Source organism: Salmo trutta, chromosome 2 (assembly GCF_901001165.1).
Source record: "Salmo trutta chromosome 2, fSalTru1.1, whole genome shotgun sequence".
NCBI classification, from domain to species: Eukaryota; Metazoa; Chordata; class Actinopteri; order Salmoniformes; family Salmonidae; genus Salmo; species Salmo trutta.
In genome coordinates this window covers 46,379,375-46,395,636 of record NC_042958.1, presented here as the reverse complement: position 1 = coordinate 46,395,636, position 16,262 = coordinate 46,379,375, and the positions used below count along the sequence as shown (strand labels likewise).

At 42.3% G+C, this 16,262-nt stretch overlaps 2 protein-coding genes across 12 annotated transcripts in view; one reads left to right on the top strand and one right to left on the bottom strand.

Moving 5' to 3' along the window:
* The window catches only part of kif20ba (kinesin family member 20Ba), a 39,262-nt gene extending 36,482 nt beyond the window's left edge, over window positions 1-2,780 (bottom strand). For 6 of the 11 annotated variants that reach the window (XM_029702921.1, XM_029702931.1, XM_029702953.1 and 3 more), the window contains exons 1-4: window positions 2,589-2,776; window positions 2,006-2,204; window positions 384-491; window positions 147-285 (exon numbers count right to left, since the gene is read on the bottom strand). In XM_029702921.1, the coding sequence (XP_029558781.1) occupies window positions 147-285; window positions 384-491; window positions 2,006-2,203 (445 nt within the window). In that variant the 5' untranslated portion in view covers window position 2,204; window positions 2,589-2,776. Of the gene's footprint in view, window positions 1-146; window positions 286-383; window positions 492-2,005; window positions 2,205-2,588 lie in introns of all 11 variants that reach the window. The other 5 variants (XM_029702984.1, XM_029702994.1, XM_029703003.1 and 2 more) reach the window with 3 other exon arrangements.
* Window positions 2,781-10,090: 7,310 nt separating this feature from the next.
* Window positions 10,091-16,262, top strand: part of sft2d1 (SFT2 domain containing 1) — a 49,427-nt gene continuing 43,255 nt past the window's right edge. Inside the window, exons 1-3 of the mRNA XM_029702906.1 lie at window positions 10,091-10,292; window positions 11,693-11,779; window positions 15,772-15,854. Coding sequence (XP_029558766.1) covers window positions 10,227-10,292; window positions 11,693-11,779; window positions 15,772-15,854 — 236 coding nt within the window. The 5' untranslated portion in view covers window positions 10,091-10,226. The remainder of the gene's footprint in view (window positions 10,293-11,692; window positions 11,780-15,771; window positions 15,855-16,262) is intronic.

The window sequence follows — 16,262 nt, the reverse complement described above, 5'->3', positions numbered from 1 at the left end:
CCAACTCTGGTTGGACCTCGTATTCTAACAGTGAATCCGTGCCAACTCTGGTTGGACCTCGTGTACAAGTTGGATGTTACACCAAAACGTCACAGTTTGCATTTGTCCAACTCTGCATGGGCAAGAAAATAATCAAGAAATCAAACCTAGAAAAGTGAATGTCTTTCCCGCATTTGTCACTCCATATGTGAAAACCAGAGAATTTCCGCCTTCCAGAACCTCCTTGACGAGACCTCTCACTGTGCTGTCAAACATCTCCCTCTGAGTGGTTTCTGGCCCTAAGACCTGAGGACAAAAATAAAAAGAACGTGGTTGGAAGAACCTTCATTTTCTGTTCCTAGGAAAAGGGTCATGTGTGTCTCCAACAAACCCTGCTGACTGACCTGTGAGAATTGAAACCGTTGAGCCGATTTGTCACGGAGCCGTGCTGAGAGCGAAGTCCTTGGAGCCTTAAGGAGGACCGTGTCCGGGAGCTCGATGGAAATGCAGTCCTTGAATGTGTACAGGGAAAAGACAGCAAGTCATAGTCAAAGCTCAGTTATTATGTTTCCAAGTCTCTTGTTAATCGGAAGTGTGTGCATGGTGGTGAGGTATTGAACACAAATATAAAAACGCAACATGTAAAGTGTTGGTCCCATGTTTCATGAGCTGAAATAAAGGACAGCAGACATTTTCCATACACATAAAAAACATCTCTCAAATAGAGTACAAATGTGTTTATATCCCTGATAGTGAGCATTTCACCCTTGCCAAGATATGCCACACCTGTCAGGTGGCTGGATTATCAAGAAGCTGATTAAAACAGCATGATCATTACAGCTGCACCTTGTGCTGGGGAAAATAAAAGGTCACTAAAATGTGCAGTTTTGTCACAACGCCACAGACGTCTCAAGTTGAGGGGAGTGTGCAATTGGCATGATGACTGCAGGAATGTCCACCAGAGTTGTTGCCAGATAATTTGTTTATTTCTCTACCATAAGCCGCCTCCAACGTCATTTTAGAGAATTTGGCAGTATGTCCAACCGGCCTCACAACTGCAGACCATGTTTAACCACGCCAGCCCAGGACCGACACATCTGGCTTCTTCACCTGCGGGATCATCTGAGGGGGGTGCTGCAGAGTATTTCTGTCTGTAATTAAAGCCCTCGTCTGGAAAAAACAATTCTGATTGGCTGGGCTGGCTCCCCAGTGGGTTTGTCTATTCCCACCCATGGTGGCCACTTGCAGTCATGTGAAATCCATAGAGTCAGGCTAATTAATTAATTGATTTCTTGAACTTTAAGTAAAATCTTTGAAATTGTTGCATGTTGAGTTTATATTTTTGTTCAATATAGATGGTTCATGTGACAAACTGGGGTGTATTCATTACACCAAAAAACATTTTGCAACAGATATCATATTTCAAACACTTCAACATGGCATAAAAGTTGTTGGGTTCTTAAACAGAAGTTGTAGTTCATTTTAATTGTATGGTTTCCACTAGGGCTGGGAATTGCCAGGGACCTGAAGATATGATATTATCATGACACTTGGTGCCAATAGATATGTATAACAATTCTCACGTTTCAATGTGTATTGCCTTTTGATGTTCCAAACATATTGCTCACCATGTCTGCTGCAGAGGGACAAGACAGAGCAATCAGAAGACGCATTTTGATCCGTCATGGAAATTAGTGCTGAAAACAAATTGGCTCCTTATTTAAAAAGATGGAGAACAAGCTATGAAGTGAAATACTGGAGTTTTGGTGCAGGTACAGCCAAATAGCGCAAACATAATATTGCGACAGTAAAAACGATACATGTAGAAATGTATATCCCGATATGCAACTATCGATTTAAATCCCGATATGTAACCATCGCCATTCCGAATAGTCTGCGAAGTGTTTGAGCCGATCTATAAATGATCGATTATTCTGTGAGCTAAAGTTAATGAATACGCCCCTGCCTGGATTTCAAGTCCGATGGGTGTGTGTGTGTGTGTGTGTGTTGAGTTGAGTTCAATTACCTGTGATTCGCCATTTTCACTCTCAGCTGATGTGAATGGTCGAATGCGAAGGTACACCTGCAAGTGTTCATGCTCTTCCAGGCAAGACTCCTGTGAGTCTATGGAATTAAACTCAGAAAATAGGTCTTTCTTCAAGTCGTCGAAGTTAACGTCCCGCTCCACCCTTTCCAATTTGTTGTAAAAACACGATTCCATCATCCTGTGTTTAATAATGTTGTGGGAGATAGAGACAGCCAACGTTAGATGTTCAGCAAGCGCACCTTCTACATGTAGCTAAGCAGATCACAGCACTAATGTTAAATCAGCACAATAAGCAAGTGGCTTTGGAGTAGAAAAATGTTGGCATTAACTTAATAAACTCCTTGGTATGTGCACTGACAGCTCTGTGTTATAGATAACATTAGCTAAACCAGAGAGAGGAAGAGACGAAGTCAATAATAACGTATTATTTGGCTAAACCAACATTTAGACGATGGCAACGGTAGCTAACAGAATAAAGAAACATGCATAACGCTACCCTGTCCGAATGATAAAAAAAAAACATTCAATTGACATCAGGCTTTTTTGTTTTTGTTCTACTTACGTGACAGAACTGATTCCCAAAATATTGATCGCATCAGAAATCCTTCCTCAGCCCAAACTGTCGCGGTCTATATTTTTAAATTCGACCAATCGGGAGAGAGTGATTGTTTTTTTTACAGGAAGTGTTCATGGATGCGAATAAAGTGGGGTTTTTCTTCCATAGGCTCCAACTGCGACGTCATTCCTCAGCCTCTATGCTGCCACCTACTGATATGTCATCTCTCAGTGCAGCTCTCAGGAAAAGTAGGGGTGTCGAAAGCAACCATATAAGGAGAAATGGGGGGGATTTCGAATAGAGTTTTAACACTAGAAGCGCTGGAATTCCATAACTACTAAACTCAGCATAAAATAAAAAGGTCCCTTTTTCAGGACCCTGTCTTCCAAAAGATAATTCGTAAAAATCCAAATAACTTCACAGATCTTCATTGTAAAGGGTTTAAACACTGTTTCCCATGCTTAATGAACCATAAACAATTAATTAACATACACCTGTGGAACGGTCATTAAGACACTAACAGCTTACAGACAGTAGGCAATTAAGGTCACAGTTATGAAAACTTAGGACTCTAAAGAGGCCTTTCTACTGACTCTGAAAAACACACAAAGAAAGATGCCCAGGGTCCCTGCTCATCTGCGTGAACGTGCCTTAGGCATGCTGCAAGGAGGCATGAGGACTGCAGATGTGGCCAGGGCAATAAATTGCAATGCCCGTACTGTGAGACGCCTAAGACAGCGCTACAGGGAGACAGGACAGACAGCTGATCGTCCTCGCAGTGGCAGACCACGTGTAACAACACCTGCACAGAATCGATACATTCGAACATCACACCTGCGGGACAGGCACAGGATCGCAACAACACACAGTGCTGTTCGCTCCAGCTTGCCAAGCACTACTGTCCAGTAAAGACGTGGGGAGTAGATACCTAGTAGACAATATCAGGGTGACAATCACAGTAAGCACACGCATACAACTCATGAAGCAATAGTACACCCATCACTAATACTAACGTCAGTTTTATAACTGAAAATGTACAATTATTTGTGTAAAACTAACAGTGAAATACGACTCATACTCTTGCAGTACGGTAGCTGAAATGTACGGTAGCTGAAATGTACGGTAGCTGAAATGTACGGTAGCTGAAATGTACGCTAGCTGCGTGGCAAGAAAAGGAAGAAAAAACACACCTCAATCAAAACCGTCTAACCACAAGAGTTTCTAAACCCAGAGGTGCAACACAGCGAGACTTCCGGGAACGCTTTGGAAGCAAACCAAGCAGTCCATGCATGAGTGTGGTGTTAGAGAAGTCAATGAGAGAAGTGAAACGTTCTTCCTTAGCGGTTAATTTTCTCGAAATCTAAAAGGCACAACCTAGATGCGAGCTAATGTCTTAAGTAGTTGAACTTGTTATTACTCCAACCTCGTGAGAGACAAACTGACACGTTTTAATTTTTGTCAAAAACAACTATGGAAGGAGTATTTTTGCTTCCTTTCCTTTATAACGTTTCTTCCTTCCATCATTTCCTAGTTCCCTTTTCTAACTCACTTTCCTTTCCTAGTTCAATTTTCTAACTCACTTTCATTTCCTTTTATTCTAGATTCCTTTTGTCTCCTCGTTTCCTAGCTTCCTTTCTATCTCCTTTCCTTGAACTCTTTCCTTCCTTTCCTCCCCTCTTTTAATTTCCTAGCCCCCCCTATCATTTCCTAACTCCCTTTCCATTATTCCTGTCCTTGCTCCCTATCCTTCCCTAGATTCCATTCCTCTCCTTCTTTCCTAGTTACCTTTCCCAGATCTCAATTCAGGATTGTGGAAAAAGAAAAATCGCTATTGAGGCAAAGATCAAAGTAAATAATAGGAATGGGAGTGTACGGTGTGGGGTTATTTTTCGGTTTTATGCTTCTGCAGATATTGAATGTGCAACTATAATTATGGTTTATAATATATCAGAACTTAAACAGGACAGCATAATGGGTAGACAAAGAGAACATTGTGTAACAAGGTGTAGGCAGCTGACTTAGTGATAGGAGGTTGTGAAACCAATCAAGGGGAGCATGTGAGGAACAGATAGAATGGAGAAACAACTGAATAAGTCAATCACTGGAAATTGAGTGGTTGCTGACTCTTGAGTACACACTAAGAAGATAAGATCCAACGCCTGGCAACGTGATGAGCCAGGAGGTTGGGACCAACCTGCACGCCAACGATAGGCTGGAGTAAGTCTAAACCACACCCAGCCTCTACTCTGACAGGCCCAGCAAGGAGAGGGAACTATCTCTGTCAGAGTATTAAAGAAGAAATTTGTGGTTGAATAGTTAGATTTCTGTCTGCCCTGCGGGGTGTTTCAGTGAGCCCGTATATACGAACATCATATTTACCATTCAAGAGTTTGCATTAATTAAAGTACAAAGAAATGAGTAGTTACTCTGTACTGACTATTTTATTCCAATACCAGATTGAATTGACGCAACCCGACAACGACTAATATAATAATCAGAAATAAATAGTTATCGCACATGCAGTAGTAGGCTAGTAGCAAAGGTTGGCTTGTGGGAGAGGCTGTACGGACACGCCTGGTTCCAAACATTGATGAATTGCAGTATTGTCGAACAGTGAGAGTTGACTGGGGTTCAGTCAGTTCAGCCAGTCGTCCTAATGAGCCCTCCCCAGCTAGCTAGCTTATGCTTGTGGCTAGAAACTTCAGTGAGAATTTCAGGAGGGGGGATGCTTGTCTGCCGAAGTTGGGACTGGGTACAGACTGGGTACAGACTGGGTACAGACTGGGTAATCACCACCAGCTTCCAACTGGCTCATTCATTCTAGGCTAACCAGGGCTAGCTCCTTTGTTCCAAGATCGCCAGGAACAGTCGGGGGTGGAGGGGGGCTGTGGAGCCATATTATCCTGGCGACACTAATGGAAGGGGGGTAGGCTCTGCACACGGAGCTAGCTGGAGCTCGGCAGCATCATTGCTGCTGGGCTTGGTGGCGGCCTTGGTGGTGTAATTTCATATCCATCATGGCAGATTAGCTGGTTAGAGCTAAATAGGCTAATAACAATCATGCCTTTTACTGCTAGCTAAGAAGCTAACTAAATTCTGTAGTGGTGGGGCATGAGGCAGAGTTGAGTGAAGCAGCTTCAACTGTAAACTTGAACCGTCCTTATAAATCTAAGTCAAATATTACAGACAGAAGCATGTCTTTATTCATGTAGCCTACCACGTTATTCACATAGCCTACCACAGATAATTTGCTAATATATATACGCTACCGTTCAAAAGTTTGGGGTCACTTAGAAATGTCCTTGTTTTTGAAAGAAAAACAATTTTTTTGTCCATTAAAATAACACCACATCAGAAATACAGTGTAGATATTGTTAAGGTAGGCCTTGGAATACATCCACAGATACACCTCCAATTGACTCAAATGATGTCAATTAGCCTATCAGAAGCTTCTAAAGCCATGACATCATTGTCTGGAATTTTCCAAGCTGTTTAAAGGCACAGTCAACTTAGTGTATGTAAACTTCTAACCCACTGGAATTGTGATACAGTGAATTATAAGTGAAATAATATGTCTGTAAACAATTGTTGGAAAAATGACTTGTGTCATGCTCAAAGTAGATGTCCTAACCGACTTGCCAAAACTATAGTTTGTTAACAAGAAATTTGTGGAGTTGTTGAAAAACGAGTTTTAATGACTCCAACCTAAGTATATGTAAACTTCTGACTTCAACTGTAGATATTCCATTAAAAAAAAAAAATCTGCCGTTTCCAGCTACAATAGTCATTTACAACATTAAAAATGTCTACACTGTATTTCTGATCAATTTGATGTTATTTTAATGGACAAAACATTTGCTTTTCTTTAAAAAACAAGGACTTTTCTAAGTGACCCCAAACTTTTGAAAGGTGGTGTAGGGCACTCAGGGAATTCTGATTCCCATCACATTTGCAACACCGTGCATCCTCAGACTCTTCAATAATGATATTCCGTTTTCAAAGACCTGGCCAAACGTGTTGCATTCATGACATTGAAGTGGCTTTTGTTCATAAGCTCACACCGCGTCATATCTCATATATCCCACCTTTACATGGGTCGGGAGAACTTCTTCATCAAACATCAATAATACAGAAAGGTTTTCCTCCTTTCCATTCACAGTGCGGGTTAGACGACGTGAATCAACTATTCCTGGCATGTTCATCTTAAACCATGAAACCTCAATATCGGTGCCCTATTCTGATAATCATACCATTCCACTTCATGCGTCGATAATAATTTTGTACATCCACAGTGCATTACATTTACATTTAAGTCATTTAGCAGACGCTCTTGTCTAGAGCGACTTACAAATTGGTGCATTCACCTTATGATATCCAGTGGAACAACCACTTTACAATAGTGCATCTAAAAGTGCTTTCTCCTTTTGTTCTTTTGTCCCACGTGAAATAAACATAATACCACTCTTGGTCACTCTGACTGACTCCACTTCTCCCAATGCATCCTTCACCATCTTTGTGACTGCAAACTTGGTCCCCCCCCCAAAAAACATCCTTGCTCATGAATCACAGTCTTAATAAGTAATGAGGGATTTATCATACAGAGACATCTTGATATTAAATTTTAGCTCCATTCTTAGATAAACGCCACCTGAGTATTGTTCCCCCTCGAATCAGGGACTGATTTAGACCTGGGACACCAGGTGTGTGCAATTCATTATCAGGTAGAACAGAAAACCAGCAGGCTCTGGACTTGGTAGGGTAAGAGTTGAATACCCCTGAACTAGTAGCTAGCTGGAAAGGGCTTATCAGGACCACTGAATGAACCGGATCTATTCCTCTCCACTAGACTCTCAACTGCACCACATACCTCATCAATTTGGGTACCAGGCATGTCTGTAAAGCCTCACCCGTTTGTTTGAAACAGGACACACAAAGAGAGTACAGTAGAAACTCTGTGGAATAGATATCTGACTGCATGTGCCAGTGGCCAGAGAGAGGGGGCCGCTGCATCCCAATTAATGATTTATGCTGAACAAAAATATAAACGCAACATGTAAAATGTTGGTCCCATGTTTCATGAGCTGAAATAAAAGATTCCAGAAATGTTCCATACGCACAAAAAGAGTATCTCTCTCAAATGTTGTACACAAATTGTACATCCCTGTTAGTGAGCATTTCTCCTTTGCCAAGATAATCCATCCACTTGACAGGTGTGGCATGTGACAAACCTGATTAAACAGCATGATCATTGCACAGGTGCACCTCGTGCTGGGGACAATAAAAGGCCACTCTAAAATGTGCAGTTTTGTCACACAACAGAGTGCCACAGATGTCTCAAGTTTTGAAGGAGGGTGCAATTGGCATGCTGACTGCAGGAATGTCCACCACAGCTGTTGCCAGATAATTTAATGTTAATTTCTCTACCATAAGCCATAATGTCATTTTAGAAAATTTGGCAGTACGTCCAACCGGCCTCAAAACCGCAGGCCACGTGTAATCTCGCCAGACCAGGACCTCCACATCCAGCTTCTTCACCTGCGGGATCGTCTGAGACCAGCCAGCCGGACAGCTGATGAAACTGTGGGTTTGCACAACCAAAGAATTTCTGCACAAACTTTCAGAAACCGTCTCAGAGAAGCTCATCTGCATGCTTGTCATCCTCACCAGGGTCTTGACCCGACTGCAGTTCGGCTTCAACCGGTTTCAACTGTACCGGACAGATGGCAGAAAGAGTGTATGGCGTTGTGTGGGCGAGCGGTTTGCTGATGTAAAAGTTGTGAACAGAGTGCCCCATGGTGGCGGTGGGGTTATGATATGGGCAGGCATAAGCTACGGACAACAAACACAATTGCATTTTATCAATGGCAATTTGAATGCACAGATACCATGATGAGATCCACAGGCCCATTGTCGTGCCATTCATCCGACGCCATCGCCTCTGTTTCAGCATGATAATACACAGCCCCATGTAGCAAGGATCTGTACACAATTCCTGGAAGCTTAAAATGTCCCAGTTCTTCCATGGCCTCCATACTCACCAGACATGTCACCCGTTGAGCATGTTTGGGATGCTCTGGATCGACGTGTACGACAGCGTGTTCCAATTCCTGCTAAAATCCAGAAACTTCGCACAGCCATTGAAGAGAAGTGGGGCAACATTCCACAGGCCACAATCAACAGCCTGATCAACTCTATGCGAAGGAGATGTGCAGGCAATTGGTGGTCCACCAGACACTGACTGTTTTTCCTGATCCACACCACCATTTCTTTTTAAAGGTATCTATGACCAACAGAGGCATATCTGTATTCCCAGTCATGTGAAATCCATAAATTAGGGCCTAATTGAAATAAATTAATTGACTGATTTCCTTATATGAACTGTAACTCAGTAAAATCTTTGATGTTGCGTTTACATTTTTGCTCTGTGTATAATAATGGAGGGACACATTCTAAGCATGAGACAATATGTAAACATTGTGACTTTTAACACAAATCAGCTACCTTGACCACTTTTCCCAACAACGTAGACATAAAAACTTAAAGGGTATGACACCTTGGTCTAATTCTCTGCTATTCAAATGTGAAGAACATAAATATCTACTACCAATCAACAGGAAACAGAACAAAAACGTAATTGTTGCCAGCAGCACAGTTACAGTCACCAATGCTCTAAATAACATGAAAACAGCCTGATCAACTCTGCTAGGGCGAGTAAAATGGTCAGAGTAAGGTGTTCTCTCATTTGTGTCTGGAAGTAGCTAGCAAGCTAGCCAACTTTAGCCAGTTAGCTTGGGTGCAGTTGTGAGGTCAGAAAGCTCGGATCAACCCGACCCGTCCAATGTGTGCTCTGAATTCTCCTAGAGCGAAATGTAAAAACTGACAATCTGACAAAGCTCTGAATTTACAAACACACCCTAGTTTAGCTAACTTTCCACAGTTAACTACCATTAAACTTTTCTGAACTTTCAAATTATAACAATGAGGAGCACACATTCTAAGCATTAAATAACGAGTAACCAATGTGACTTTTGACACAAATCAGCTACCTGGACCACTTTTCTCAACAAGGTGTTGTAGATTTTTTTTTTAAAAAGGTAAAGAGTATGACACATTGGTCTAATTCTCTGATATTCAAATCTGAAATCAGAGCACTACTTCAACAATGCCTCCTTGTCTTCTGTACATTGTTATTACATTTTGCATATACCATGGTGTTATAGTAGGAAAGTGTATACAAGTTTAGTAGTCTGAGTGTAGTTATTTGTGATTAATAATGCACTCTAACTGCCCAACAATCTAAAGTAATAAGGTCGATAGACTACTCTATCAAAAAAAACAATATTATTTTACTAAATGTAACTTTGATTAAATGTAACTAATTGGCTTAAGTAAAACATTTTAAACTTCTTCCACTAAAACAAAATACTTGTAAAGAATAACACACATTTTTTTCATGGAAATGACCATGTAGTTTTTAACTCGTGTCGCTGCCTGGGTAGTGTACGTAGTATTACATAGATACGCCCATCGTGAAGTCTGAGGAAGTCAGCTAGATAATCTAGCTCTGCATTTTACTTTAGCTGTCTAGCTAGCTCATTTAGCTACAAACCAAATAATAATCCACATAAATAGTTATTATCAACGATGGACAAGCTTCGTAGTATGATAGGGGGGCGAGAAGACAACGAGGAAACGGGTCTCACGGCGCAGGTAAACACTAAATTTAACCCCTACCCCCATGACCTTTACTGAATTAACCCTAACCCTGTATACATTTCAACTTTGGGATAGGGACGTCCCAAGGATCCCGGATAGCTTGCCAAAGCAAAACCTTGGCGAGTCAAGTGGTGATTTATTGTATTTATTTATTTATTTTAGAGTGACGGTGCATTTCCGTTAATCACGTCAAATGCATCATTTCAACGTTGTTGTCACGACTATTTCAGCGATACACTTTGTACCTTCTTGTCGTTGATACACCTCATATATGTGTCGCCTGTGCTGAAATAGTTTGGGAGCTAGACCAGTGTGTCGTGACTCGGCGGTTTTATCGTTAAAAAACAAAACAAAAAAAGTCCTCAATTGAAACTGATGAAAACGGATAACATTTGTGAAAACATGCCCCAGTTGGACTAGGTAACGCTAAACAAGGTTGGAAGGTTTAAGTCAATTCAACAAAAGACAGTTACTTCATTTGGGGGGGGATTTTCTTTGTAAAAGTCAGTTGAAATCACACTGGGGATGTATTTGAATTGACAATTGCATTGGAGGCATACTTATATGAACCCCCTACCCATAATAAATAAAGGTCAAATAAAATAAATATGCACTACACAGCCTTAGCTATGGATTGGGTATCAGCCTAGTCCGTAACACCCACAGAACACAACTATGTAGAGTTTACACAACTATTAGCCTCTCAGCTCTTATTGCAGGACTTTGACAGTGGAGGAGTGCTATTTTGTAGGCGAACCACCGAGTGTACTGTTGTTGCCGACGCTGTTGTTCACGACACACACACATGCTATTAGGAGTAAAGCAGGACATGCACCGATGCAGCTCAGGAGTTCAAAAAACGAGCGAGCTTTGAGATCCTATACATTGATTATATATGTAATTGTATGGCTGTGATTGCTAACAATGTCTCATCATTAATCGTGTGTATTTGTATGCATCACTGCTCTTTACATGCCTTCGTAAGGACACCATGGTTTTGTCCCACAAGAACACCGCATTTATCTAATGAATTCACTTGTGTTAATTTCCCTGACTAGCAATGTACACTTCAAAACAGTGTATTGGTTCAAAACAGTTCAGTGCTGCTCAGCTGATTTACAGTACAACCATGGCTTTCCTTTTCCTGTCATGTGGCACCAGAAGCAAAGATTGATTTGTGCTGCTGTCATAGAAGTTCTAAATATAAGTTATATTACTTCTGTTGTTCTTGTGGGTTCAAATAGGTCTAACTTTGATATTTTTTTCTCTCCTTTGCCACTGGTCAGCATGGTAGAACCATCAGTAGGAAGAGAGACCTTGGGTCCCTGGGTCTGTGCGTGCGTTGGGTCGTTGCGCGTCTGTCTTGTGACATCCTGCCATTGTTCTCTCCTCAGGTCCTGGATGCCTCGACCCTCAACTACAGCACCCGGCTGAAGTGGTTCGTGATATGCTTCGTTTCAGGCATCCTGTGCTCCATACTGGTGAGATTTCACCCTATTTCAGCATTATTGTGAGTCTGAAATGACTCCCTTTTCCCGAATATAGGGCACTACTTTTTACCTGGGCTATACTCTACATGTGGGATAGAACCAGGTCTCCCCTGTCCATATAATCTTATTAATTATAATGTAAAAGGCAAAAGTGATCTGAGATCAATAGTACTCTGAGACAGGCAAGGGCCTCTAGGCTATTAAGAAATTATCTCAGCATGATGCCTTGTACTTCCTGTTTGGTCCTAGCCCCTGAAACAGACTGGCAGTCTTCATTAGATTGTTTTGACAGGTCACTAAAGTTGACTCTACTTCTATCCCGCTGTTTTAGCTCTATACTTGGGAGTTCCCATACACTCTATGTAACCGATGTGAAATGGCTAGTTAGTTAGCGGTGGTGCGCGCTAATAGTGTTTCAATCGGGTGACGTCACTCGCTCTGAGACCTGAAGTAGTTGTTCCCCTTGTGCTACAAGGGCTGCGGCTTTTGTGGCGCGATGTGTAACGATGCTTCGAGGGTGTCAGTTGTTGATGTGTGCAGAGGGTCCCTGGTTCAAGCCCAGGTTGGGGTGAGGAGAGGGACGGAAGCTATACTGTTACATCTATACGAGTGCTGCTAATCTAGGAACAAGTCCCACACTGTTCATGTACTTTAGAAGGTGACACTGATCCTAGATCAGCACTAATTTGAGAGACTGTGAATACGGGCCCTGGCCTATTTAGGCATTATGCCCTTTACCTGTGTCTATTTCGGCATACTCCTTATTTATTTTTTACTGTGTGGTACCAGCACTGTCTGGACCACTCAGACAGTTTCATGAGAGTTTATGGTTTGTTGTTGACATTTCAGTAAAGCAACTCTTGTTATACACTATATATACAAAAGTGTGTGAACACCCCTTCAAATTAGTGGATTTGGCTACTTTAGCCACACCCATTGCTTACAGGTTAATAAAATCAAGCACACAACCATGCAATCTCCATAGACAAACATTGCCAGTAGAATGGCCTTACTGAAGAGCTCAGTGACTTTCAACGTGGCACCGTCATAGGATGCCACCTTTCCAACAAGTCAGTTCGTGAAATTTCTGCCATGTTAGAGCTGCCCCGGTCAACTGTAAGTGCTGTTATTGTGAAGTGGAAAGGTCTAGGAGCAACAACGGCTCAGCCGGAAAGTGGTAGGCCACACAAGCTCACAGAACAGGACCACCAAGTGCTGAAGCGCATGGTGTGTAAAAGTTGTATGTCCCCGGTTGCAACACTCAGTACCGAGTTCCAAACTGCTTCTGGAAGCAACGTCAGCACAATAACTGTTTGTCGGGAGCTTCATGAAATGGGTTTCCATGGCCGAGCAGCTGCACACAGTCTTAAGATCACCATTCGCAATGCCAAGCGTTGGCTGGAGTGATGAATCACACTTCACCATCTGGCAGTCCGACGGACTAATCTGGATTTTGCGGATGCCAGGAGAACGCTACCTTCCCCAATGCATAGTGTCAACTGTAAAGTTTGGTGGAGGAGGAATAATGGTCTGGGGCTGTTTTTCATGGTTCGGGCCCCTTAGATCCAGTGAAGGGAAATCTTAACACTACAGCATTCAATGACATTATAGACGATTCTGTGCTTCCTACTTTGTGGCAACAGTTTAGGGAAGACCCTTTCTTGTTTCAGAATGACCGTGACCCTGTGCATAAAGCAAGGTCCATACAGAAATGGTTTGTCGAGATCGTTGTAGAAGAACTTGACCTTTTGGGATGAATTGGAACGCAGACTGCGAGCCAGGCCTAATCACCCAACATCAGTGCCCAACCTTACTAATGCTCTTGTGGCTGAATAGAAGCAAGTCCCCACAGCAATGTTCCAGCATCTAGTGGATAACCTTCCCAGAAGAGTGTAGGCTGTTATAGCATCAAAGGGGGACCATCTCCATATTAATGCTTATCGTTTTGGAATGAGATGTTGGACGAGCAGGTGTCCACATGTAGTGTATAGGAAGGACTTATTACCTCTCTATCTGTTGTAATATTTGTTTGCACATTCCGCCTTCCCTTCCAATGCCCACAGCTGTTTCCATCGACAAAGCACTTTCTCATAAGAGTCATGTCCTCATCTACAGTGTACAGTATATTCCCTTCTGCCATAGACCTCAATGAATGAGTCTCTGTCCACAGCATGATACCGGTGATGGCTGTACACTACAATAGATCAGTGATGGCTCTAAACTACAATCGAACACAATATGATACCAGTGATGGGTACAGAACAGTTGTCTCCTCTGTTAGTGTGGTTATGGGCTGGCCTGCCGACAGAACAGTTGTACTGATAACAGCTCTGCATACTGATTATTCACACCATGTTCTTAACACTGGTGAGAGCCATTCATAACGGAAGACCTCAAATCATGAGTCAACAGAATGTTCCATTTTGGATAACACCATTTTTAAAAAATAAAGGCTCATACACGCTTGTAACAGGTTATGAAGCATTCATTAAACCTGCAGGTTTAAGTGAAGTTGTGTGGACATAAGACTAAAAAAAAATATCCTCATTCATCATTGATTCTACTTAGGCCTAGTTGGGGAATGTGTTAAAACATTAATCCTGTATTTTTTTTATTCTCCATTACTCTTTACATGCCTTCATAAGGAGCTGGATCACATGAGGTAAGGTTGGTGTTGAACACCATGGTTTCTTCCACAAGGAGACACCCTTTATCTAATAGCCTATATCACGGCTCTCCAAACCCTGTTACCGTCCTGTAGGGTTTCACTCCAACCCCAGTTGGATGGTAGCTGTCCAGGAACAGGGTTGGAGTGTACCTACAAGATGGTAGCTGTCCAGAAACAGGGTTGGAGTTAAAACCTACAGGACGGTAGCTCTCCAGAAACAGGGTTGGAGTTAAAACCTACAAGACGGTAGCTGTCCAGGAACAGGGTTGGAGTTAAAACCTACAGGAGGGTAGCTCTCCAGAAACAGGGTTGGAGTTAAAACCTACAGGAGGGTAGCTCTCCAGGAACAGGGTTGGAGTTAAAACCTACAGGACGGTAGCTCTCCAGAAACAGGGTTGGAGTGAAAACCTAGAAGACGGTAGCTGTCCAGGAACAGGGTTGGAGTTAAAACCTGCAGGACTGTAGCTCTCCAGGAACAGGGTTGGAGTTAAAACCTACAAGACGGTAGATCTCCAGAAACAGGGTTGGAGTTAAAACCTACAGGAGGGTTTCTCTCCAGGAACAGGGTTGGCGTTAAAACCTACAGGAGGGTTTCTCTCCAGGAACAGGGTTGGAGTTAGAACCTACAGGAGGGTTTCTCTCCAGGAACAGGGTTGGAGTTAGAACCTACAGGAGGGTTTCTCTCCAGGGACAGTGTTAGTTAGAACCTACAGGAGGGTTTCTCTCCAGGGACAGTGTTAGTTAGAACCTACAGGAGGGTTTCTCTCCAGGGACAGTGTTAGTTAGAACCTACAGGAGGGTTTCTCTCCAGGGACAGTGTTAGTTAGAACCTACAGGAGGGTTTCTCTCCAGGGACAGTGTTAGTTAGAACCTACAGGAGGGTATCTCTCCAGGGACAGTGTTAGAGAGCCCTAGCCTATATGCTCAACAACAAAAAATAAACCTAAATGAGCCATGGGTCCTGTTTTTGTGAACTAGGAAGACAGTGTGGAGATTGATATGGGGTTTTACCACTAGGTGGCGATAGTGTCACATTATTGTAGTCGTACCATTTCAGGGAACCGTGCAATTTATATTTCAAATTGAAATGCAATACAAAGATTAGCATTTTTAAAAATTTGAACTACCTGATATTTACCAAATACCCTAATTCCAGGTTACATTGATCTAGCTTACCTCTCCTCTTGTCTTCCAGGGGTTTTATAGACAGTTGAAACGATCTGATTGGTTCAGATCAGACTGGTATACAAACTGATGGTAGGATGATGCCTAGGTGGGCATGGTAATGATTTCATGTTGTGTGTGTTTCAACCAGGGCACTGCACTCCTGTTCTTACCCAATGGCACCAAGCTGTTTGCTGTGTTCTACACACTAGGAAACCTTGCTGCACTCTCCAGGTGACTTATTCATTCATTCATGATTTGCGAGCAATACTTTTTGTTACTGCCAGAGCTAAAGACAAAGCTATTTCCATTAAGCTTCACTTAATGTATAATGCATATACTTTTTACAATTACATTTCAATATATCGGGAGAAAGGAAATGTTTTCAATTAAAATGTATTGTGAGGAAATGTAACAGGAAGTTCCATCCTATCCATCTAACTTGACTTTGGATGCCAGACTTGACCAATTATTAATCTGCTGTCCCATCACCTATTTGGAATGTACGCAGTAGCAGTCAGTCAGTCAGTAGCAGTCAGTCAGTCAGTAGCAGTCAGTCAGTCAGTAGCAGTCAGTCAGTCAGTAGCAGTCAGTCAGTCAGTAGCAGTCAGTCAATAGCTGCCCTAGTGTCCATTGAGTTCA